The following is a 22,377-nucleotide window of genomic DNA, read 5'->3' as shown; positions in this document are numbered from 1 at the left end:
GAATCCATGTGTGTCATCTATAAGACCGATGGGCCGAACAGCTGCTGAATCATTCATGGATCACAAGTCGACATCGACACCATCGTATCTTTGTTGCTCGAATACGAGCTCATGATCAGCATCATCGGGATAATAGCGTCACCGCCTCGGAACCCAGCGGCTGCCTTGTGTGAGCTTGTTTTCCTGTGCAACGAGATGTATGGTCGCCGTTGTGAAGGCCGGCGGCGTCTTGAACGGCTGGGACGATAACTTCTGGCAAGTGGGTCAGGCCAATCAATTTTCTACATGGCCAAAAGGCGACGAAGCGGTTCAGCTGAAGAAAGAACGCAACTGGCAGGTGCTTTCCCGTCGGTGTGAAATTCCGACTGCCATGTCTACTACGCCAATGAGTTGAGGCAGGAGCATTAGCCTGTCATGTAGCTGCCAACGGGGAGGAACACCGCAAGACATGACGATCTGCTCTTGCCGATCTCGACCACTTCAATGTTCTTGCCTAAGCCCAGAGAATCAGTGGCTACCCAAAGACCCGACAACCAGAAACATGCTTCGTATTCCTTTCCTGTTCCTCAATATATATCTCCTTTGCATCTGCCACATCTTCAGATCTTTGATTTACTAGTTTCACCAGCATCTCGCTGCCCTAATTGCATTTTTACCTTTGGACCCTATCGACCACACTACCTCTTGTGACTCTTTAATATCGTTCAGGTTTCATCGTTCCTACCTCATATATTTATTGCTCTTCGGCCTGGGTGGTGTCATCGAACCACTTCAGCCCGTAAAAAAAGCTTCGTCCTCTCCCTCGAATTTACTTCCTACACCATCTGAAGGTTACCTCTGCTATCACGCTTTTTGGACTTTTGGACTCGCACTCTTTTGGAGCATTTTGGTCCTCGTGAAATTTAGCTCCTACCTCATCATCTTGTCTCTCTGGTACCGGTAGTCTTGCTCCATCATGCGGAAAGCTCTTGGACTGGTAGCACTCGCTGCTTCACTCACACCTGTCTTGGGTGCCGTATTTGGTTACAACTCTGGCGCCCAAAAGCCAGGAGGCGTAAAGAACCAGGCCGACTACGAAAATGAGTTCCGGGCCGCCAAAGCACTTCAGGGTGCCCCTGCTGGCGGGTTTATCAGCGTTCGTCTGTTCACCATGCTTGTATGTGTTTGTCCTATGTTTGCATGACTGACTACCTTGGACAAAACTAACAGCGTGCCCAATAGCAAGACGAAAACGCTGGAAACAACCCCATCGAAGCTATCCCCGCAGCCATCGCCACCAACATGAGATTGCTGCTCGGTATGTGGGCCTCCGCTGGGTCAGCCAAGTTTGATAGAGAACTCGAGGCTCTGGTGACCGCCGTCAACCGTTATGGGGATGCATTTGTGAGGCTTGTTGACGGCATCTCGGTGGGCAGTGAGGATTTGTACCGGAACTCGGCCTCGGTGGAGGAAGGTTCAAATCCGGGTGCCAACCCTCAGGTAATTGTCGGTTACATCCAAAAGGTTCGACAACGGCTGAGCAGCACGAAGCTGAAGGCCCCCATCGGACACGTCGATACGTGGACGGCTTGGGTAAACGGCTCCAATGCAGCAGTGGTTGCTGCTTGTGACTGGGTCGGCATGGACGCTTATCCATACTGGCAATCGACGGCGCTTCCCAACAACGCTATCGAACAGAGCCCACGCCTCTTCCAAGAAGCTTTGGACAAGACCCGAGCAGCTTCGCAAGGCAAGCCGGTATGGATCACCGAAACTGGGCATCCCGTGTCCGGTAGAACCTGGGGACAGTCTGTCGCCTCGGTCGAGAATGCCAAACGATATTGGAACGAGGTCGGCTGCCCAAGGTTCGGAAAAGAGCCCATCTGGTGGTACAAGTTCCAGGGCGACCAGACTGGTGCTGAACCCAACTTTGGCATCACTCCGGCTGGGCAGCTGACGACCAAGCCACTTTTTGATATTTCGTGCAAGCCGCCTGGCTCATCGTGAGTCCAGGCCTTGCTCCGTGTTGATTCCAACATTGTTCAGGATGCTCACACTTTGACAGAAGCCCAGTTCCGATGCCTGTGACTACAGGCCATACTGGAGCTGGCGGACCTCCCACGGAGTCTTCTTCAAGTGCAGCTACCTCGAGCGGAGTTGGAAACAGCCCTGCAAGTGATGTCTCCAGTCCGCCATTGTCCACGACTTCTGCTTTGCCAATTCTCTCGAGTGCAGCTACCTCGAGCGGTATCAGAAACAGCCCTAGAAGTGGTGTCTCTGGTTCGACAATTCTCTCGAGCGCAGGTACCTCGACCGGCGTTAGAAACAGCCCTAGAAGTGGTGTCTCCTCGAGGACCTCTACTTCGACAATTCTCTTGAATAGCACCGTGTCCTCAACGTCGTCCAGTCCCGCCACGAACACCAATGGAGCAGATGTGACGACTGGCTCTTTCGGTGGTGTTTTCGCTGCCTTGCTGGCTGTGGTGTTTGCCGTTTGATCTGTTCCGCCGGCTGATGTCGCATGTGGAAAACTGAGTCTGTATATAAAGCGGTAATTTTGGAGGCCGGATGTTTCTTGGGATGTACAGGATTCGGACTACTTACTGTAAGGATTGTGACTAGGTGAAAACGGTGTTGGCTCGGGGGACGAGGGTCGCTGTTGCACAATGTTGTATTGTTTGTTTTTGCCGTTAGGTTGACTCGAGTCACTCTGATGAATGGTTCGACACATGGTTATCCTTGATGTTGACCCGAGTGCCCCTTACACGCTGTCTGAGAATGAGACCACTGGGACAGCATATTGTTGGCGATAGATTTGATTTTGACCTTGCACTCCCGAGACTCTTTGCTCTCCAACATGAAGATGGGGCCCGGAACCGGAGCGTCCCACCATCCACGTGTAGTCCGAACAACCAAACCTCCCAACGGGAGACGTTGAGTTTAGGTTTCCCCATCTTCCCCTCAAGCTGATGAGCGGGTGGGTGTCTGGAGTTTCGTTTGTCATGAATCAAACCGACCTGCCTAAACGGGATGAGGGGAGGTTCAGCCCTACGGGTAACGCTGGATCCCCGGATTTCGGTGCTCCGAGGGCCCATGCTTGTGGCGCTAAAATCAGGTGGGAGCAAGATTGCTGGTTCCCGGTCCGTGGTGTCCGCTAAATTCCACTTGGGTGGTGGAGGATCCACAATCTGTCAGCGCCCAGTCCCACCCGGTCGCGTGAACACGCAGCAGAGAGAGCTGTGCCCCTTTTTCTTCTTTTAAAACACCACGTCTCCCTTTCTGTGAAGAGATTTTGGTGATCCACAACACGCGTCGCCATATTTTGAAAGGGAGATATCATAAATAAAAAAAGATGGGGTTGCGGATATTGAGGAGCCGCGCGCTTCTTGTGCTGTGCGCTGTTGCGCTGGTGCTGTTTGCGGGATCTGCTTGGGGGCATGCTGGGGGGAAGTGTGGCGCTGGAGGGCATGGAAGGCGGGTGGTGGTTCCGAGGACGACGGAGGAGGTGGCCGATGTGTCGATGTTGAGTTTGGGAGAGGTTGGGGAGGAGCTGCAGGTTCGTTTTGCCTCGATTACATTCTCCCTTCCTTTTCTCTTAGCCCGGATTGGAATCGCTAACTGGCATCCGTAATGGAACAGAAATGCGAAATCGTCCAAAAGCTATCCAACCTCAAAAAGGCCGACGCCGACGCCGCCCCCTCGAGCCTGACGACCAAGATTTTCGGGTATCTGTTTCCTGGTAGTCCTGCGGTCAATGCCTTGTTGGCGACGCTGTATATTTCCGGCCCGCCGAACTTCTTGCTGGCCCTCTGCCCGACGGATATTAATCCGGATTCGCTGCAGGTGATGGTTGCGTTTGCGGTTGGGGGGTTGCTGGGGGACACGCTGTTTCATTTGCTGCCTGAGATTTTTGTCGGGGAGGGGGAGGAGGACAGGGCGAGGTTTGTGATGGTGGAGCCGAACAGGAACTTGCTGCTCGGGGTGGGAATCTTGGTTGGGTTTATGGTCTTTGTGGGGATGGACAAGGGGTTGAGGATTGCTACGGGAGGCGAGGGGCATTCGCATGATCATTCGCATGGGCATAAGCATGGCGAGGATGATACCAAGGGGGTGAGTTCGGCGGTGGAGGAGGATGAGGAGAAGAAGAAGAAGAAGAAGGGGGAGTTGAAGAGACGGAAGGGAGGGAAGGATGATGGGGAGGGGGAAAAGGAAGAGGAGGAGAAGAAGGAGGTTAATCCCAGTGTCAAATTGGGTGGGTTGTTGAATATGATGTAAGTTTTGGTGTGGGTGGTTATAGGTGAGGGGGGTGTGCTAATATGGGGACAGTGCCGATTTTACACACAACATCACCGACGGTCTCGCCATGTCTGCCTCGTTTTACGCTTCCCCCACCATCGGCGCTACTACGACTGTTGCGGTCTTCTTCCACGAGATTCCCCATGAGGTCGGCGATTTCGCTCTGCTGGTCCAGTCTGGGTTCACGAAGAAGCAGGCCATGGGCGCGCAGTTTGTTACGGCTATTGGTGCTCTCCTCGGCACGCTCATTGGCATTGCGATCCAGGAGTTTGGAGGGAACGGAGCGAGCGGCGCTGATGCTGTGGCCATGGGCATGAAGGAAGGTCTCTGGGGCACGAGCTTGACTTGGGGAGACATGTTGCTGCCTTTCACGGCTGGAACTTTCTTGTATGTGGGCACGGTGGCGGTCATCCCCGAGTTGTTGGAGACTGGGAAGAACAAGGCGGTGGAGTTGAGGAAGATGCTAGTGCAGTTTGCGGCGATTGCTGCTGGGGCGGGCATCATGCTTTATATCTCTTGGCATGACTAAGTTGCTTGCTTGACTTGAAGTTTGGAAAGTTCGTTTGTGTTTTGATCGATGAAGCATAAGAGTGATGGAGTGTGTGGGTTGTTTGGTATCTTGTGTAAGAGTCATAAGCTGAGAAAGGGGAGTTTTTTTTTTGTTTTTTTTACCTAAGTGTACTATTGATACAACATCGGCTTTTTGGGTTGGTTAGAGAGCAGCATCGTCATCATCATCGGAGGTACCGGCATAAGGAAACAAAAGATGGACCGTCATGTGTAAGGTACTTTTGCATAGAAATATTCGGTTTTTGAGAATGGGCGGTGAATAAAGGCTCTGAACCTCAAGCTTACCTTGGTGAGTGCCACACACAATATTTTACCTATTAAAAAAAGATGTCATGGCGAGTACGCGTAGGGAAGGGTAAGCGACGGAAATACGCCCGGACGAGATATGTCTTTTCGGCTCGGAAGAGGGAAGACGAGACTATCGGATCGGGTACCAACTTGGTGTTGTCATTAGGCTTGATGACCGGACCGGGTATCGTCACCCTTTCAGCAGAGCCAGGTCATGACTGAAAATCTAGATATTATTTTTATTTAGGTTTTTGGCGAGGTCAGATGGTGATGTTCTTGCCGTACGGAGCTAAGAGCGGTGGAGCTGGATTTGGTGATGGGTACTACTCTGCAATGCGGTCATGTTTCCATAGTGGTTACAATGGGCTTGGAGACAACCCCCCTGCCAAGATGACTCCTTCGGTTCAGCCTTGTCATTTGGCATAGGTGTACATTGTACGAACTGTTTACGAGGTAGTGTAGGGGGTGTGTGGCTGGACGTCAATATCAACTTGGTTAGGGGTATAGATTAGTAATGGCAGTTCGCTGACAAAAGCGAAGTCGCGAGAACGACGGGAGTGGGACAGTGCAAACAGGATGTGTGATGGGAGAAAGACGGCGAGAAGTTCTTCCTGAGCTGACGCTTTGCGAAAGTGGTATGGATAACCATAGCTGAGTCATATTAATTTGTAGGGGGTTGAACTGTTGTACAACATAGGGCGTGGCTTGGAATATGGTGATGGTTGGATGCTAGGATTATGGATCCTGACGGAGTTTAAAAGCTTTCTTGAGGAAAACCTGATGACGGTATATTGCACCATTCTCGTGAAACATGGTTATCCAGGTTTGCGGGGAAGAGACTCGAAGCTGTATCGAGGTGCGGATTCGGAGAGACGAAGTGGAAAGAAAGTGAAGACCTCGTGGCTGGTGGGGAGGAGAGAGGTTTGAACGGTATGCAAGGAGTCTCACCGGGACAAAGCTAGCAGAACCCCAAAGGTCTGTCCCGTGTCCCGGCTGTTTGGGTCTTCCGGAAAGGGTAGTCGGGAGGGCATACCTCGCATGGGCAGTCGGGACAGAGCCCGACGCCACAATAGGCGCCCAGATTTGATGATGGGTCGGTCTCATCAATGACATGGCTGAGCTTCGGCAAGATGACCTCTTGCCGCGAGCGTGAATTCATTATTGTAGGTAATGGGTGGGAACCTTGCGGACCATGCGGACCCAAAATGCTGTGTAGAGTAGCACTATGCGGATCCAAGTTCCAGTGCATATTGGCCGATGACTCCAACTGCGAGGGCCTTGCCTTACCTTTACCTCCAGCTTTTTTTTTTCGATGCTGTATGTAGGTCAAGATGAAATAAGACAATGAGAAAGCTGAGCCCATCGGGTTTTGCCGTTGATGGGGATGTTTTCAGTTCAGCTTCGACAATGAATAACCCGTGAAATAAGTCAATCGAGGTGAATGGAAGCGAGACGGGTCTTGACAAAAAGGATCGAATGGCCCAGATTTCGACATCTGATTGTTTTCAGAGCCGCCGTGATCGGGCGTGACCTTCAAACAATGGAGTTTACAGTGGGTCTGCTGTGGAGTTCTGGGCTCGGCCTGCTGGGGTCTACGCCGAGCGGGGCCCATGATGCGATGCGGGGAGGAGTGGGGTGGGCGGGGCACCCAGTGGGATTAAGAATTGAAGACAAGACCCGCCTTCTGTCACTGTCTGGGACCGCTAACACCGCTCGAACTATGTACCTTACGTCTATGAAGATCGGATGACGACTGTATAGTTTGTGATCTCCTCGGAGAGTTTCTTCTGTTCGCTGGGCTTGGTGACAGTTCAGGAACATATCAGACGGTTGGTGAGGGTTGTGAAGCTATCTGCTCCTTCACAGATGGCTACCCGTAGAGATTCAGATAGTGACACATGGGCAACATATCACATATTGAAAGCACATACGTATCACTAGATCAGACTAGACCAAGCCACATCGAGGCAGGGAAAACGGCTGACGTCGAAGCGACGGCCCAGCATTTCCCTTTGACATCCGATGACCGGTCAACGGACTTTTGCGCCTTTCGGCCAACAAGAGACGAAACGATGGTGCCCGTTAAAAAAGCTCATCGATCACGGCTAGCTAGTGTCGAGAGCTCTGGCCAATGACAACCCCAGCTTGACGATCGTTTTGTCCTTGTTCAACACCCTGGAAGTCAGCCTTTCCACATCATGTCCCCATCAGGGAGTCCAAATTCACAGAGAGGCCACACCCTCTCCTTGAGCAAAGAGACTGGCCAGCATTTGCAACACAAGAGGATGCAGGGCGCGAGGCGTTCGTCTGGACTCTTGGCACCCTCCATCACGGCATCCCACTCCTTGCCGATGCCAAATAGCGGTTCAGCTTTCCGGGTCGACTGACGAAACGACCAACCGAGTGATGGGAGCCAAGAGCTGCCCCGCCCTCCTTTTGATGCCGTTGACCAAAGTAGCAATTGCGCACCCACCACCACCACCCACGTCCTTTTTGTCCACATGTGCTCCAATCACACCCCCCTGGCCCGGGTAGGCATTGGGTCGGCAGGGTAGGGAAGGGGGAGACATGGACGGCACCCCGGGGAACAGAAGCAGGTTAGCCAGATCAATGCTCTGCCTCGTCCGCCTAGCTCTCTCTCTTTTTTTTTCTTCTGGCTTTGTAATGAGTCAAAAGCTTTGTTATCCACCATCTACCCTGGGTCCAACTAAACCATGGGGTTAGGGAAGCCCGCTATAAGACGGTCGCGAACGCCGCTCAACGCCTGAGGCTGTTATAGTTTTCCGACCCATCGATTGTGAACAATCGGACCCCTCTTACCTACACCTTCTTTGTTTGGCCATCCCGCTGGCTGTTGTACGCTTGCTGTCTTGTCGGCACAGGTGACGACCTCTGAAAAGTTTGCTGCCCACGGAAGCCAACAGGAGACATTCAGTTACACCCGTCGTTGGCAGCAATTTCCCCTTTTGCTATATCTTGTCCTCTTCCAGCCGTTTACCTCTGGACTCGGTCTCAAGTCCGTCTAGTCTCCACAATGGCGGCTACACCTTCATCAAACTCGGCCTCGAGTGCCCATGACTCGCATGACTTCCCACCACTTACTAGGGACCTGGCCTTTCCCAAATCTGACATCCGAGTCCACCTAAAGGACCACTACAACACCAAAGTCTATACATCTGGATCGCCTGTGAAGGGCGAGGTTACGATTGTTACCAAGCGAGATGTCCACTTCGACTCGATTCAGATTGTTCTCATTGGCAACACCAAGGCTAGCTTTGACGGCATGAGCTTCCCCCAGGAGATCACACACACCTTCCTCAAGATGGTCATGCCAGTCCCCGAGTCGACATACCCCCTGCCCAAGGTGTTGGAGACGGGCGGGACCTACACCATTCCCTTCAACTTTGTTATTCCTAGCCAGCTCACCATCAACGCCTGTAACCACAAGCGGCTATCAGATCAGCTCCAGGATCACCACGTTTTGCTCCCACCCAGCATGGGCGGCGGCTGGGAGAAGGACGACATGGCGCCTCGCATGGCCCGTGTGGAATACAGCATCAAAGCTCGCGTTCTGAGGGAAACCGTCTCCTCCACAGGCCCGCGACCAGAGGACACCGCCATCAAGAAGACGAGAATCATGGAGGGGACACGCAACATCCAGGTCTTGCCATCAACCCCCGAGGAACCACCCCTGAACATCACCCCCAAGGACAGACTATACAGCATGACCAAGTCCAAAACTTTGCGCAAGAGCTTCATCCTCTCGACGAAGCTGGGCAAGATCACCGCCGAAGCCCACCAACCATCAGCAGCAGTCATTTCGTCGGACGGGAACAGTCTCGTCTCCCGACCAACAATGAGAGTCAGCCTGACCTTTGACCCCGAAAACCCCTCCCACATTGCCTCCCCGCCTCAGATAACGGGTGTGTCAGGGAAAGTCACGGCTCACACGTTCTTTTCGTCGGGCACGATTTCTGATTTTCCTAATCTAGGAGAGCAGTGGAACACGCCCTACGTCACGGACCGGAGAGGGCAGTTCTTCACCTCTGTCTCTTTGCCCCCCATTTCTGCTGTTCCCGAAGTGAGCTGGACGCAGAAAATGAGGAACCAGCGGAGGGATAGCGGGTACGGGACCGAGTCGTCTTCTTCCCCTGTGGTGGGCAGAGACAAGCAGAAGAGTCCGGTGTATCTCACGTCCACGGTGGACATCCCCATCAGTTTACCGACGGACAAGAAGACTTTTGTGCCGACTTTTCACGGGTGTATCGCTTCGAGGGTGTACACGTTGTCTTTGTCGCTGAACATGGCGGTGGCGTTGGAGAAGAGCAAGAAGAGGAGCAGTGGGGGGACGAGGGTGAACTTGACGGTGCCGCTGCAGGTAGCTGTTGAGCAGCCTGGGGCGGCGGTTGCTGGGGGGTTGGGGCAAGAGCTGCCGAGTTTTGAGGAGGCGCAGGCGGATGAGCACTTGAGGCCGAGGGTGATTCAGGTTATGAGTGAGGAGTTGAGGGAGGAGGTGCAGAGGGGGAGGGATAGTTGGATGGGTGGCGGTGGTGGGGTGTCGAGTCAGAATACTGGGAGTTCCTCCTCGGATGCTTCTTCTGGGACGGATGGACTGCCTGGTTATGGGGATGGTGTTGTAGCCGGGCAGGATAACGAGCAGGGTCAGGAGCAGGAAGAGGACAGGCTACCTGGTTATGGGGAGGTTGGCGGGTCGGGGAGATGGAGGAGGGTTGTTGAGGCGCCGTGCTAGGGGGGTTTTCTTGATCTTGGGATTTGGGTACTATTGGCTGGAGTTTTGGGTATGGGCTATGAAAGGAAAGGAAATGAAAGGAAAGGAAAGAATATACCAAAAAGTTGCACATGTTTAATTGGGGGGCATGCTTAACATGGAACAGTTATTTTCACCAAATATATTGGCACGGGAGTGGATGATACCTAGGACAACATTTCTATTGTTTGAGATGGTGGATCAAAAGGGATATAAGGCAGTTAATTAGGAATAAGAAACAAGAAACTGATACCCCAAAACTTACCGCACCTATATAACGCAGACAAAACTTGTGCTGACATGGGAATCGTGAGAACCTGAATAAAAGCGGTGATTACCGAAATGGTGTAACGACATGTATATTACAGCCGAGAAGTGAAAAGTGTGGGGGTGGGTCCGGCAGTTGGATTTTAGCGGGAGATCAAATTGATGATCGAGATCTGGTCCTTTTGCTCTCAAGTCTGAAGAGATGGGAGCTCGATTTGGCACATATAGGTGCAACACGCAGGGGTTTTGTAGATTCGGTTTTTGTGATTGATGATGAAGGAAAATGAGCACCGAAATTCTATGCTTTTTGTTGACTGACCGTGGGGAGTTGCCTACCTTATGTCTATCTTTGTCTTGTGATAGGGCCTTGTCTACGACCTGCCTACATACACTACCTACACGACGATACCTGTCTATCATCTCTAACACATAAGTGTCAGACGCGATGATGGGTTTATTCTCCCGATTAAATATTGATTCGTACCTTATTCTAGGATCACGTCCTTCAACGTTGTTATAGGATGATTTTTCTCGTTAACCTATCATGGAAAGGATTTTTCAAGACCCGAAGAGCATATACCATTAAAGTTAACGGGCATCAAATTAAAGTAAAAGATGTACCTTCATGTCCATTCTCCTGTCGGCCTTCCCTTCCTCGAGTTTCTTGTTACTTTCTTTACCGACTTCCCCCTCCCTTCCGCCGGTAATGATCTCCACCTTCACACCGTTTAGAAACTCCCTGTAAGTTAGTATCCTTAATTTGAGAACGATTAAACTAGTTATGCGGGCTAGAAATGGTCTTCTTAATCACAGAGCCGAATCTAAGCTGGTAGTCTATAGATGACAGTCCCCATTATGTGGGGGATTACTAAATCCGTTAGAGATAGATATATCTGTATAGTAAAAGAAAGAAAAGACGAAGAAAGGAGCGACTCTGTGAGTCGGGATATTTTTGTCAATTGGGAGAGAAACACTGACTCGAGTGCAGTTCGCTGGTGCGATTCCTGTGAATTGTATATAACTGATGTTAAGAGCAGACGAAACATATCCAGGTACTTTAGCAACATACCTATCGGGCATGGCAGCCCTGAAAACGCAAAATCATAGCTCATGGTGCAAGACGAATGATTTGCGATTCGAAACTCGTCTCATAATTCTCTCCCATTCATCAGAGGGATCTTGGAGCGGACAAGACTTCCATGACCTGACGTAGATAAGCCCCTCTAGTTGATGTCGCAGATACCTGGTATCCTTCCCCCCCCTTTTCACATTTTGGGATTCTGAAACTTTTTCTCCCGAATGATTATTATCTTTTTTTTTGGTCTTGTAGCCGTGATTCGATACTAAGGGGAAGAAATCTTCTACAGGACTGTAGGATAGACAGGAAAGCAATAGACGAAAAACTTCCAAGCGGTGTTAATAGGCTTCTATGGAATACCTAGGTTGGTTGCGAAGAACCCATTCGTCTAGGCACATTCTATCCGATGATTACTGGGCGTGGACCGTTTCTCTGCTGCCTACCTACGGTATGGAGTGCCATAAGCTGGACCATACCTACCTGCCTAGGCTTTCGGGTGACATATGAGTTTAATGAACTCGGTGATAGCAACAGGATATACGCAACAAGACAGAGGGGTGTGCGGTGTCGCGACTGTGTTGCGCTCGGTAGTTTCAACGCTTTCGACCACAAAGTGTCGTAAAAAAAAGAAAAAAAACAGAAATAGGGTCATCTGACCAGTCGATGCTGACATGTCTCAGAGCTGCAGGTCTCAATAGTTGAAGGAGGGTGTAACATACACTTCACGTTATGGTACCTGATGTCTCTATGTTCGTCGACAGGGACAAAAGGCTTCTAGAATATTTTTCTTTGAAGATTGCGAGAATGATTGGACCAACTCCTATGCTGTGATGTTCATCGTAAAGATGTTTTATGAATGATGTTTGGATTGAAAACAATACGCCTCCCGCACGAGTCACCACAGCCATGAGCAACCGGCCGTCTGCTTTACTCAATCTACAAATTATGACCCATGTCTCATTTTCTCCGCTAACTACAAGAGCGAGATAGACCGTCGGCCATTATGGACTACAAAACGACATGCTGTACTGTCTGCAAACCAAATCCCATTCTTCCCTGTAAAACGCCAGAAAGCAAACCACCCAGTTTCATGCCAACCCCCGTATATGAAGATAGACGCCCCTTTTTGGTGTGTATAACTTTGTGCAGGAAAAAAAAAAGCATGCTAGCAAACCATGCTGCTGCTGCTGCTCTCCTTTTCCTCCGCAACTTCTCCCAAGCCTGCCGAACCCCCCCGTCTTTTTCTGTCCTTATTTAAACACAGAGTCTGTAACTAGCATAGCGACCGGCCGTCTCGCTGATTCTCACAATCTTGACCACCTGCCCCCTCTTCAGCCCCAAATATCTCGCGATGGGATCCTTTTGCAGGATTCGTGGGAGCTGCGTCTCCTTCAGCCTGTATCTCTTGAGCAAGGCCATCTTCTCCTCCCTGCTCAGAAGAATGTGGGTTGGGACCAGCTCGTGGTGGGTGATGTTGACGAGGAGGTCCTCCTCAAGGAAGCACTCGATCAGGGTGTACTGGCTGGTTACGGTCATGACCTTGCGGGCTTGGGCGGAGAGAGCGACGGCGGTGACGAGAATGCCGGCCTTGTATGAGTTGTTGGCGCAGTGCTCGACAAACTTCTTCATAACTGAAATGCCAATGGACGTCTTCTCGGGACAGAACTCGACCCAGATGGTGCCGCATTCGGGGGCAGGGTCAGGGTTGGAGGCCGTTGGTGGAGGGGTGAACTTTTTGATCATGCTGGCGGAGGGACGGGCGGAGAAGGACATTATTGAGCGGCTATAATGAACAGAAGAGTTAGAAGGCTGAAGAGTGGAAGGGGGACAGGGGACAACATACTTTGGGGAACCGTCGCCGTTGGTGAACTTTCTCTTAAACTCATCGAGGGGCATCTTGATTTCTTCCTCGGCCAATTCGTAGCCCTGGGGCTTTGTTAGTATATAGAATCGATTTGTCTATGTTGAGACCCACGAACCCGGTCAGCGACCATCTCGTGGATGGTCCTCCATGCGCGCCAGAGTCGCGACACCTCCTTGTCGTGGATGTTGCCACTGCCAAAGTCGTCGGACATTGTGGATAGTTATCTGCTGCGATTGAAAATGTGGTCGAAGGGAAGATACTGGCAATGGAGAGGATGGGCGACGGCGATGACTAGTTTGGTGGTGGTGGTGGTGGTTTGCGAAAAGCTTCAAAGGTTGCAAGGTTCTCTTTCCGCGAGGCTGAGAAAGAAGGGAACCGAAAAATTGACCGCTGGGGGGGGTGTACCCACTGATACAGCAAGGCACAGCGGGGTGGGCTTATCAAAGAGGTGCTTGCAGGTGTTGGGATTGGCAGGTGAATATGCGCACGTGCCACATTAAACACGGTAAATTTGAAGCCTTAGCCCCTGGTCCGGGCGCCTGATAGCGCTGTTGCTCCCAAATTTTTGATTTTTTGGGGCAGAAAGGGCGTGTATGGAGGACCAGCTGTCACCACTGTTCACTACCGCAGTACTGCTACAGAAATATTCTCCTCTTTTTCCTCCACTTCTTCAGAACACATCACACTATCCCGCGGATCATCTTCCTACCAGATTCAGGGTCACCAATTGACACCAACATCTGGGGTTGTTCCTTCACAGCATCCTCTTGCACCCAACGCATTCTACCCGGTATCGCTCTCTGGTTCTCGAAATGGCTACTGAAAGCACCGCTCCGGCCGCCGCCGCCGCCCCTACGGGCCCAATCCGCCGACCTGACGAGGCTCTGTTCAAGGAGCAGGAGGCTAAGCTTGACAAGGAGGTCAGGGCTCTGCAGGACAAGATTGTAAGCCCCAGCTCAGTTGTCCCCGTGTGGCCCCCGGTGCGAAATGCAGCCTCCCGCTGTGAACCGCCCGTCGTTTGCTGCCTAGGTTTATATGGGTCACACCGAATATCGGAGATGCTAATACCCAATTTGTTCACAGAAAGCTGTAAACAACCAGATTGATCTTGCTGCTCCCAGAAAGGACCAGGAGTCCCAGAATCCAACCCAGATTCGCAGACAGGAGCTCATCAAGCGCCTCAACGAGATCAAGGAACAGCAGGGTGGTGGCAAGAAGGATCGCGCTTCCAAGTTCGACCAAATCAAGCGCCATGAAGAGACCGTGAAGCGCCTTATCAACGAGAGCAAGGCCGACCGTGCCAAGCTGCCCGTCAAGAACCTGGAGGAACTTGAGGAGAAGATTGCCCGTCTCGAGCGCGATGTTAACTCCGGCATGATGAAGCTTGTTGATGAGAAGAAGGCGCTTAACGAGATCTCCAACCTCCGCAAGCAGAAGAAGTTGTTTGGCGGCTTTGAGCAACAGCAGAAGCTGATTGACGAGCACAAGGCCAAGATCAAGGAGATCAAGGACAGCTTGGACACCCCCGAGGCCAAGAAGCTCAGCGAGGAATACGCTACTCTTCAGGCCGAACTCGACGTCATCAAGGCTGAGCAGAACACTGCCCGTGACAACCTCGGCAAGCTCAGGGATGAGCGTACCAAGCTCAAGATCGAGAGGGATGCAAAATACGCCGAGCTCAGGGCTCTCAGAGATGAATACTTCACTCAGAAGAAGGCCGCCGCTGCCTACGAGCGTGAGCAAAAGGCCAAGCGCGCCGAGCGTGAAGCTGCTGAGCGCGAGAAGTATGCTAAAGAGAAGCGCATGGAGCGTGCCAAGGCGATGCTCGCTGAGGCTTCCGAACCTGCTTTCCTTGAGGAGATTCGCCGCGCCAACAGCCTCCTTCACTTTTTCGACCCCTCTCACCAGACTGTCGAGAAGGCCCCTCTTGTTGCCAACAAGGGTCTGGGTGCCACCGACATCCGCAAGGTTGAGGCCGACGGCCTGAAGGGCGTTCGCCTTGTGCGCAAGGAGGACCGCGACGAGGACTATCTCCCTGCGGCCAAGAAGGGCAAGAAGGGCAAGAAGAACAAGGCGGCCGAGGGTGGTGTCGCCGCCTCTGGCAAGTTCAGCTTACCCCCTGCCGTGATGGACGACTGTAAGACTCTCGGTATCAACCTCCCGTCCGGCGCTGCCGATGTCCCTGCTGCCATTGAGGCAATCAAGGCTAAGCTCGCGAACTGGAAGGCCAACCAGGAGGCCGAGACCAAGAAGGTGGGTTTTAGAAGCTTGATTTTCTACATGCTACGATGTCATTCTAATCGAGATTGCAGAACGTCGAGAAGGCCAAGAAGGAAATTGAGCGCCTCGAGGCCGAGGAGCGCGGCGAGGTTGTCTCTAACGGAGAGGCCAAGGAGGGCAAGGCAGTTGCCGAGACCGCCAAGGCTGTCGAGGACGTCAGTCTTGAGGAGAAGAAGGCCGATGAGCCTGCCAAGGCTGATGAGGTCGAGACCGCTGCCTAGGATGGTACGCGTGACGACCAGTCTTCTGCCGAGGTCGAGGAAGGCCAGAATCTTCAGGGTGAACCGGCTCCTGAGTCTGAGGTGGAGCAAAGCGAGCTTTAGGAAGTTTCTGGCGATTCGTCTTTGGCATCACTCGAGGCTGGGCTTGGGGATGATCTTTCAGATTCGGAGAGTCAGCTTACGTACAATAGCGGTGCTCCAAGTTACAGTGATTCTCTTCGATCACTCTCCCCCACAGCTAGGACGGCGGGTGAGATTGAAACGACCGATGATTTTAATGGCGAACCTCCGCCAGGCTACGTTGCGGTCATGGTCTGGGGGGAGGGTTTGGACGGTTTTGCAATGAAAACGATTCTTATTCCCCGGGAACAAGAGGATTGAGCACCCTCGGAGCGGAAGACGTGACCTTGACAAACGTGGCAAAGTATTGCTGCTTTTTATTTATTTTTTATTTTTGAGCGGTATATAAATTTTATTGTATCGTGTTTCGGTGTGGCTCTTTCACGGTATCACATGGGAAAACAGCGAGGTAGAGAAAAATGATCAGGTTCAATATTAACACCTGCGTGTGATATTTTATAGCTTAGTAACCTTACTACCTGCGTGAGTTCTTCCTAGCTTGGCAGCGTGTAGCGTGATGACAATCTTGACGCCCTCAAGGCGACCTTTTGAAATGTATAAAACATCTAGACCTTTCCTTCGAGAGAAGTTTACCAACGTTCGCTCTCTCTCGTAGAGAGAGGATGACACACCATCGCACACCCTCACTCAAGATTGACCAAAAGCTGATAAAAATCAATTACTACTCTAATTTATATCATCCGCCCTCACCCACAAGTAAGGCACCAGGGCAGACAACACAAGGCATGAACAATACACCACCAAAAAAAAAAACGCCCCATCCCAAGACCCCCATAAAATGCATGAAACCACCGTCCCCATGCCCTTATTTCTCAGCAAAAATCCAGGCCCCAAAAACGCCGTCCAGTTTCTCCATCTCCCCCATTGTTGCCATATCATAGGTAGCAAAGTCAGGCATAGAAATAAGCGACCTTACCTTCCATCACAACCTCCGAGTGGGAAACCTCTCCTGCGTCCACCTATTAGCCCTCAAATTCGCCAACTTCTCCGGTGAATGCGCCAAGCTACTTCCACTCCCAATACTTGCATTATTGTTCCCATCCTCCTCCTTCTCGCCCCCCTCCTCCTGCTCAATCCCCAGAGTACCCTGCAACCTCTGCTTAACAGGACTGCTCCTCTCCCTAAACCTCTCATTCAACTGCCTCTGCTCCAGCGCCGCCATCTCCCTGTTGTTCCTCGGTGACCTCCCGATTCCCTCCATGCTCATCGCCTTCTTCAGGGGGCTGTCCTTGTGCTGATGCAGCCCTAGGCTTCCGCCGTAGCTCGAGGGGACACCCAGCGGGTTGGTTCCCGAGCTGGACCGCATCGGTGTTCCTGCCTTGAAGGGGGAGACAGCCCTGTTCATTGACTGGGGTTGAGGGACAGGGGTCGAGGCTTCGTTTTCAAACGAGGAAGTAAAAGATTTGGTAAAGGACCCGGTCGACGAAACGGGCGGGGCGGCGGTGCTTCTGCGGTTAACAGTTACTGAGGCCGGGAAGTGGTGGTGGTCTCCGCGGTCGGGGTAGCCGAGGAGTTGGGCCGAGGGGGTCGAGATGGTGCCTGGGGTGCTGGGTCTGGCTGTTTTCGCCGCGAGGGGGGTGAATGGATTTGTGGAAACGCGCCCCCTAGGTGTGCCAGCAAATGTGTTTCTCAGCTTGATGGCCTGAAGCCCGTCGGGGTCGATGATCTTGGCGTAGTTCGGGTTGGGGTGCGTCTCAAAGTTACGACGGATGACAGAGGATGGCGTCCCAACAGCGACGTATTCCTGTTCGATCTTGTCGTCGTTGATGGAGACCTGAATGCCAACTTCGCGGTAGACAGGGTGCAGTCTAGGGTGGACATACTTGACGTCGTACTCATGCATGACCTCCTTCTGAATGATGGCGTTGTCCTTGCCCTGACGGGTGAACTTGGAGTGCATGAGCCACATCTGGGCGGAGAGGATGGCTTGCAGAGCCATGCACTTGAAAACGGTGACGCTGGGGCGGGGGTCCATGGCAACGAGAGGCAAGAAGAGCCAGTGAATCAAGACGTGGCCGGGGCTGAACAAGCAGAACAGGCGAAGCGTGGCCGGATACGGATCCCAGACCTTCATCTCCCACACATCGCGTGTCTTGTCGGGGTGCGCTCGCTGCTCGGCGGTTTCGGAACTCAGGAGGCTCTGTATTACGCCCAGTGGGCTCGAAGACGCGGGTGAAGAATCGACGCGGACGCGATGCGCAGAGGGCGTGGAGGGGGCATTTTGCTCGACGTTTGCCTCGAATAGACGGTAGGTACGCGATCGGGTCAGGGTGTAAAAGGCGTTCAGGCAAGAGATGGCAGTCAAAGCCCACATGCTAAAACGAGCCTGATCATCTGTTAGCTCCAACTATCTCTGCATCAAAGAGAGAGAACTCACCAAGAAGGTCAACGGGCCACTGGCCGGAGCATCGCCAAAAACATCATCCACATCCGGACGCGAGACGATATTAGCCCTCGCAATCAAGAAGAGAAAGTTGGCCGCAAGTCCAAACCGAGTGCCGAAAGCGGTAGAGTCCCAGTCAAACGTCTGAATCTCCTCCGAAAGCCACAGATAAAAGTCGCCAGGATTCAGACGGGCCTTGATCCTCTCCGACAACGGCTGTCGCCGTACCAGGCGCGTCGGCGGCATCGTGTGTAGTGTAGATGTGTTGTCTTCTTAAGTCAAAGTTATCCGTTCGCTGCGGTATGCAATCGCGCAACTCGGTCGTCCGTCCCTCTTTTCGCTCGGCCGCTCAATGAAGTCACCACCACGACTTGTTCTCAAATCCCCATCTGCGTTAAAAATGTGAAAGACAAGACCCTTCAATCTTTCACCTGTTTCCCTGCCAGAAACAAAGATTTCACTCCTTCGGCGCGAAAGTTGTCAGTGTTTTTGCCCGCTAGAAATAAAAAGAAAGAAAGTCGCAAATTTGCTTCTTCTTTTCCCCCTTCAACGTTACAATTGTTTACTTTTTTTTTACAAACCCGCAACCAGCCAGACCGGACCAGAAGGGAAGCTCTCTCCACAAGCGGAAAATTGCCGGGGACAGGGATCACATCCCCGGCACCCGAGCCCAGGCAGCCAGCCCACTAGCGTAGGCTTGGCTTGTTGGTCAGAGCTCCTGGCATATCCACTGTCTGTTGCGGCGGCGGCGTCACTTCAGTTGGCTCTTGTTACAGCATCACCACTGTGGGGTTGGTTGGAACTGCCCGCTCCTCCTCACCATCGTCAACATTAACAAAACCAACTTACACGACAACCTCCCCCTCCAACTGAACTCCTCCTTTTGTCGCAGTCGCATTTATTTGACACCCACACACACAATCACAATATCGTAAACCTCTCCCCCTTCCCTCCACCCCCGGAGCGCCAGCCATGGCCTCCCAAGCAGACTACAAAGACAGGCAATTCCTCGCCGTGATAGGTGACGAGGATTCCGTTACTGGACTTCTCCTCGCCGGCATTGGTGTATGTTTTCCTCCCCCAATCCCTTCCAACCCCTTCCCCCCTCCCGATGTTAACCCCCCCCCCTCCCTCCTCCAGCACGTAACTTCCCCCCCCGACAACCAAAAAAACTTCCTCGTCGTCGACGCCAAAACCGAAACCTCGGCCATCGAGTCCGCCTTTGAAAAGTTCACCACCGAGCGCAAAGACATTGGCATTGTGCTCATCAATCAACATGTACGTTTCCTCCCTCCCCACACGTAATCAAGAACAAAAAGAATGGGGGTTGATATGATGACGATGTGAGGATATAGATCGCAGACCGGATACGCTACCGCATCGATACCTACACCCAGGCCTTCCCCACCGTCCTCGAGATCCCCTCCAAAGACCACCCTTATGACCCCGAAAAGGACAGCGTGCTGAGGAGGGTGAGAAGGCTGTTTGGTGAATAAGTTGGTGCGCAATGGGCGTCATGATCAAGAGGCGGGATTTGGAAGGGGAAACATAAAGGTTGGCAGTTTGAGTCGGGAGACGCAATGATATGACCGAGTTGGGGATTGGAAATGTGACAGAGCATGTGGGTGGGTGGGTGATCACAACATTAAAACACCAACAAGAGGCGGTTAGACGAAGCATAATGATGTTCCTGTGTATTCCAGTATAGCAAGCCTCAAAGACTCCTTTACTACCATTCAATATGCTACTTCTCTCACAAAAAATGCAATGAAAACAGCAAACAAGCCAGAAAAACAACAAAACTCCCAGACTACCCTGATAAAAACGAACGGAATGAAACGAATCCCAAGCAATTGCGCTCCCCAAAACGTCCCACAGAATGCATGTGCAAAGGCGTGTGTATAAACAATACAATCTTTCCATGGACCACCCCCCACCGATCCATCCCTTCGCCCCCTTCATATCCATAACGGCATTACAGCATATTACACATTGGACAGCGGTTTGACACCCTTGCTTGGAGGATCCTACAAGTCACCAAGGATGCTGCCGAACGACTTCTTGCCGAAAACAACGGTAGCGGTCAAGCAGGTGATATGTTCGTCGTCCACGGTGTAGACGTCGGCCTCGACGGTATATTTTCCCTAATTTAATAGTCAGCATTGGTTTGTTGTTGTTGTTGTTGTTGTTGTTGTTGTTGGGAGAGGGTGATAGTGATAGAAAACATACAGGTGGGATCTCCTTGGGGAGGTCAACAGACTTGGTGATGGAGATCTTGCCCTTCTCAATCGGGCAGTCAAGGTCGACGTTCTTGATCTCCTTGCAGAGATCGGCCTGGGTGTTAATGAGGCGGATGTAGCCGTACTTGACCTGGAGGTTGACGTAGGCGCCTTCGAGGATGGTCTCCTTGACCGTGCCGCTGGCCTCGATGATGAGGGTGGTGCCACTGGGGGGAGAAGATGTTAGATTTCTGTTTTTTTGTCATGTTGATATGATTGACATCTGATTTTGGTACACATACGCCTCAGGTGGGTTTGGACTCAAGTCCACCTTCTCGATAGTGATGATATCGTCCCCGCGGTCGGCATCGCAGTACTTGAGGGGGTTATCACCGGGAATTTGAAGATCGTCGCGGCGGGCAAGTGATTGCTTCTCACTGCGGAAGGTGTTTAGGGGGTTCGCGCTGACCGCCGTGGCGAGGGCGAGAAAGGTTGTTGAGAACCTCATGGTGAGGGCTGGTTATCGGTGGAGAATAGGGAAAATGCGGGGAAGATGATGGCCCGGTGACAACTGAATTCTGTTGTCGTGGGATTTTGATGGCGGAATTGATGGGTGATTCCGCGTGTGAAAATCAACAAGTTTCTGACGGGTGATTATTTTGCAAGTTGATGAGAGGTCGATGATGATGGCGACAAACGGAGCGGCTGACTGGCTTTGCTGTTGAGCAGAGAGGTGGGCGGTGTCATTCGCCTGCTGCCCGTGGTTGGCCGCCTCCAAAACCCCAACCGCACGTCATGGGTGGTCCAGCCTTCTTTCCAGCGGGCGGCCGTGCACGGCAGGAACCTGGGGCGCCACAGACACTTGTCTCATTGGGGGCGTGTCATGTGAACCGGGGCGGGCACTTTTGCCTTTGCAAACCAATCACCGCTTGGGAGTGGCGGGCCGAAACAGGGGTCCAACGTGAATCTGCAGACCCCCGCACACAGGATCTCTCCAAGCGATACGGATGGATATCGTGGACTTTTCCAAGATTTAAACTTGTCCATCACAGACAGTCCTCTAAGAATTCAGATTGTGTATATCTAGGATTATTGCTGATGAACTCTTTTATATCGGTCAGTACATGATTTGATGATTGCTGACAGGTTGCTAGCAGATGGCATACACCAACATGAATTCGGCCGACAGAATGACAAGACGATAAGAGGACGGGACCTGCGTAGCCAGCATGGTGGAACTGCTCCCAGCTTCCGATAGCCATTGTTTGTTAGTCAAATGTGCGGAAGCAGACGTGACACCAATAATTCCTACGAGATGCCCAGTTCACAACAGCTTACAACCCAGCAGCACCCACGCCAGCCATGAGCTAGCTTCCCTACCTTATCAGCAACGGCCTCATGCTTGTCTGAGACTCTGCCGGATCTTTGCCCCTGGATATCAGTCGTGGGAGCTTCGTGACTCGGTCGCGCGCTGGTGGGGCAAAAGGTTGTCGCGGTCCTGCAAAGCAACCATGCTGTAGCATGGTGCAACGATGGCAACATATTGATGATGTTTGGTCGCAGTATCTTTTGGAAAGGCCTTGATGCGAGACCCCTATCCTCCTTTTAGCAGGATTCGTCCAGGAAGTATTCTTATCGCTGGAGATCTATCTACCCCGCCACAAGCTCATAGTAGGGTGATGTTTATCAAGGCACTGGCGTTGATGACTCTACAACGGACTTCTTCTGGAAAGCATTCTCCGATACGGCCTCTTGAGAAAGACTTGGCACCGACAACAGATGGAAATCTGGAAACGTGACGTCAGACAAGCAGTCCCGGAAACGGACCACATCTTACAAGCACCAGCGCCAGCAGAGAGCTTCCATGTCCTTGCACTTGCACGTCCAACATTTTCGGACAGGGTGAGCTTTTGCTGTGAGCTGATTCATGGTGTGGACAGGTGTCTACGGCAGTGTAAGGTGTCATCAAGCTCAGGGGTCTAGGGGGTGAATCATCTGGGTGAAAGAAAACCAAGAGGCAAAG

At 52.1% G+C, this 22,377-nt stretch overlaps 8 protein-coding genes across 8 annotated transcripts; 5 read left to right on the top strand and 3 right to left on the bottom strand.

Moving 5' to 3' along the window:
• Positions 1-63: 63 nt before the first annotated feature.
• Positions 64-2,794, top strand: QC761_303900 (uncharacterized protein). The gene is made up of 3 exons (XM_062877535.1): positions 64-1,156; positions 1,222-1,982; positions 2,045-2,794. Exons 1-3 carry the CDS (start codon positions 956-958, stop codon positions 2,475-2,477), a joined length of 1,395 nt encoding a protein of 464 aa, XP_062733315.1. The 5' UTR covers positions 64-955; the 3' UTR covers positions 2,478-2,794.
• Positions 2,795-3,027: 233 nt separating this feature from the next.
• Positions 3,028-4,925, top strand: QC761_303890 (uncharacterized protein). Its single transcript, XM_062877534.1, has 3 exons — positions 3,028-3,535; positions 3,619-4,250; positions 4,306-4,925. Exons 1-3 carry the CDS (start codon positions 3,332-3,334, stop codon positions 4,802-4,804), a joined length of 1,335 nt encoding a protein of 444 aa, XP_062733314.1. The 5' UTR covers positions 3,028-3,331; the 3' UTR covers positions 4,805-4,925.
• A 3,242-nt stretch (positions 4,926-8,167) lies between these two features.
• On the top strand, positions 8,168-9,883 carry QC761_303880 (uncharacterized protein; the record flags this gene model as incomplete). Its single annotated transcript, XM_062877533.1, has 1 exon — positions 8,168-9,883. The coding sequence occupies one exon, from the start codon at positions 8,168-8,170 to the stop codon at positions 9,881-9,883; it is 1,716 nt and encodes a 571-aa protein (XP_062733313.1).
• A 2,277-nt stretch (positions 9,884-12,160) lies between these two features.
• On the bottom strand, positions 12,161-13,834 carry RPB5 (DNA-directed RNA polymerases II 24 kDa polypeptide (RNA polymerase II subunit 5)). Its single transcript, XM_062877532.1, has 3 exons — positions 13,226-13,834; positions 13,090-13,172; positions 12,161-13,029 (listed from the first exon to the last, which is right to left on the bottom strand). The coding sequence occupies exons 1-3, from the start codon at positions 13,319-13,321 to the stop codon at positions 12,501-12,503; spliced, it is 708 nt and encodes a 235-aa protein (XP_062733312.1). The 5' UTR covers positions 13,322-13,834; the 3' UTR covers positions 12,161-12,500.
• Positions 13,664-16,176, top strand: BFR1 (multicopy suppressor of BFA (Brefeldin A)). The gene is made up of 3 exons (XM_062877531.1): positions 13,664-14,054; positions 14,194-15,363; positions 15,423-16,176. The coding sequence occupies exons 1-3, from the start codon at positions 13,923-13,925 to the stop codon at positions 15,609-15,611; spliced, it is 1,491 nt and encodes a 496-aa protein (XP_062733311.1). The 5' UTR covers positions 13,664-13,922; the 3' UTR covers positions 15,612-16,176.
• A 209-nt stretch (positions 16,177-16,385) lies between these two features.
• Positions 16,386-18,381, bottom strand: QC761_303850 (uncharacterized protein; the record flags this gene model as incomplete). Its single annotated transcript, XM_062877530.1, has 2 exons — positions 16,386-18,078; positions 18,130-18,381. 2 exons carry the CDS (start codon positions 18,379-18,381, stop codon positions 16,675-16,677), a joined length of 1,656 nt encoding a protein of 551 aa, XP_062733310.1. The 3' UTR covers positions 16,386-16,674.
• Positions 18,382-18,682: 301 nt separating this feature from the next.
• On the top strand, positions 18,683-19,888 carry VMA7 (H(+)-transporting V1 sector ATPase subunit F). The gene is made up of 3 exons (XM_062877529.1): positions 18,683-19,200; positions 19,276-19,413; positions 19,491-19,888. The coding sequence occupies exons 1-3, from the start codon at positions 19,108-19,110 to the stop codon at positions 19,629-19,631; spliced, it is 372 nt and encodes a 123-aa protein (XP_062733309.1). The 5' UTR covers positions 18,683-19,107; the 3' UTR covers positions 19,632-19,888.
• A 274-nt stretch (positions 19,889-20,162) lies between these two features.
• Positions 20,163-21,398, bottom strand: NPC2 (Phosphatidylglycerol/phosphatidylinositol transfer protein; the record flags this gene model as incomplete). The annotated part of the gene is made up of 3 exons (XM_062877528.1): positions 20,657-21,398; positions 20,365-20,581; positions 20,163-20,279 (listed from the first exon to the last, which is right to left on the bottom strand). The coding sequence occupies exons 1-3, from the start codon at positions 20,860-20,862 to the stop codon at positions 20,163-20,165; spliced, it is 540 nt and encodes a 179-aa protein (XP_062733308.1). The 5' UTR covers positions 20,863-21,398.
• Between the last annotated feature and the right edge of the window lie 979 nt (positions 21,399-22,377).

Source organism: Podospora bellae-mahoneyi, chromosome 3 (genome assembly GCF_035222275.1).
Source record: "Podospora bellae-mahoneyi strain CBS 112042 chromosome 3, whole genome shotgun sequence".
In the NCBI taxonomy this organism is placed as follows: domain Eukaryota; kingdom Fungi; phylum Ascomycota; class Sordariomycetes; order Sordariales; family Podosporaceae; genus Podospora; species Podospora bellae-mahoneyi.
This window is presented reverse-complemented; position numbering and strand designations above follow the sequence as displayed.

Coding starts and splice junctions, on each gene's coding strand:
- QC761_303890 (XM_062877534.1), top strand. CDS start 3,332: ATGGGGTTGCGGATATTGAGGAGCCGCGCGCTTCTTGTGCTGTGCGCT. Junction 3,536..3,618: donor AGGTTGGGGAGGAGCTGCAG/GTTCGTTTTGCC, acceptor GTAATGGAACAG/AAATGCGAAATCGTCCAAAA. Junction 4,251..4,305: donor GGTGGGTTGTTGAATATGAT/GTAAGTTTTGGT, acceptor ATATGGGGACAG/TGCCGATTTTACACACAACA.
- RPB5 (XM_062877532.1), bottom strand. CDS start 13,321: ATGTCCGACGACTTTGGCAGTGGCAACATCCACGACAAGGAGGTGTCG. Junction 13,173..13,225: donor ACGAGATGGTCGCTGACCGG/GTTCGTGGGTCT, acceptor ACAAAGCCCCAG/GGCTACGAATTGGCCGAGGA. Junction 13,030..13,089: donor AACGGCGACGGTTCCCCAAA/GTATGTTGTCCC, acceptor TGTTCATTATAG/CCGCTCAATAATGTCCTTCT.
- BFR1 (XM_062877531.1), top strand. CDS start 13,923: ATGGCTACTGAAAGCACCGCTCCGGCCGCCGCCGCCGCCCCTACGGGC. Junction 14,055..14,193: donor GGGCTCTGCAGGACAAGATT/GTAAGCCCCAGC, acceptor ATTTGTTCACAG/AAAGCTGTAAACAACCAGAT. Junction 15,364..15,422: donor AGGAGGCCGAGACCAAGAAG/GTGGGTTTTAGA, acceptor TCGAGATTGCAG/AACGTCGAGAAGGCCAAGAA.
- VMA7 (XM_062877529.1), top strand. CDS start 19,108: ATGGCCTCCCAAGCAGACTACAAAGACAGGCAATTCCTCGCCGTGATA. Junction 19,201..19,275: donor TTCTCCTCGCCGGCATTGGT/GTATGTTTTCCT, acceptor TCCCTCCTCCAG/CACGTAACTTCCCCCCCCGA. Junction 19,414..19,490: donor TTGTGCTCATCAATCAACAT/GTACGTTTCCTC, acceptor GTGAGGATATAG/ATCGCAGACCGGATACGCTA.
- QC761_303900 (XM_062877535.1), top strand. CDS start 956: ATGCGGAAAGCTCTTGGACTGGTAGCACTCGCTGCTTCACTCACACCT. Junction 1,157..1,221: donor TTCGTCTGTTCACCATGCTT/GTATGTGTTTGT, acceptor CGTGCCCAATAG/CAAGACGAAAACGCTGGAAA. Junction 1,983..2,044: donor TGCAAGCCGCCTGGCTCATC/GTGAGTCCAGGC, acceptor ACACTTTGACAG/AAGCCCAGTTCCGATGCCTG.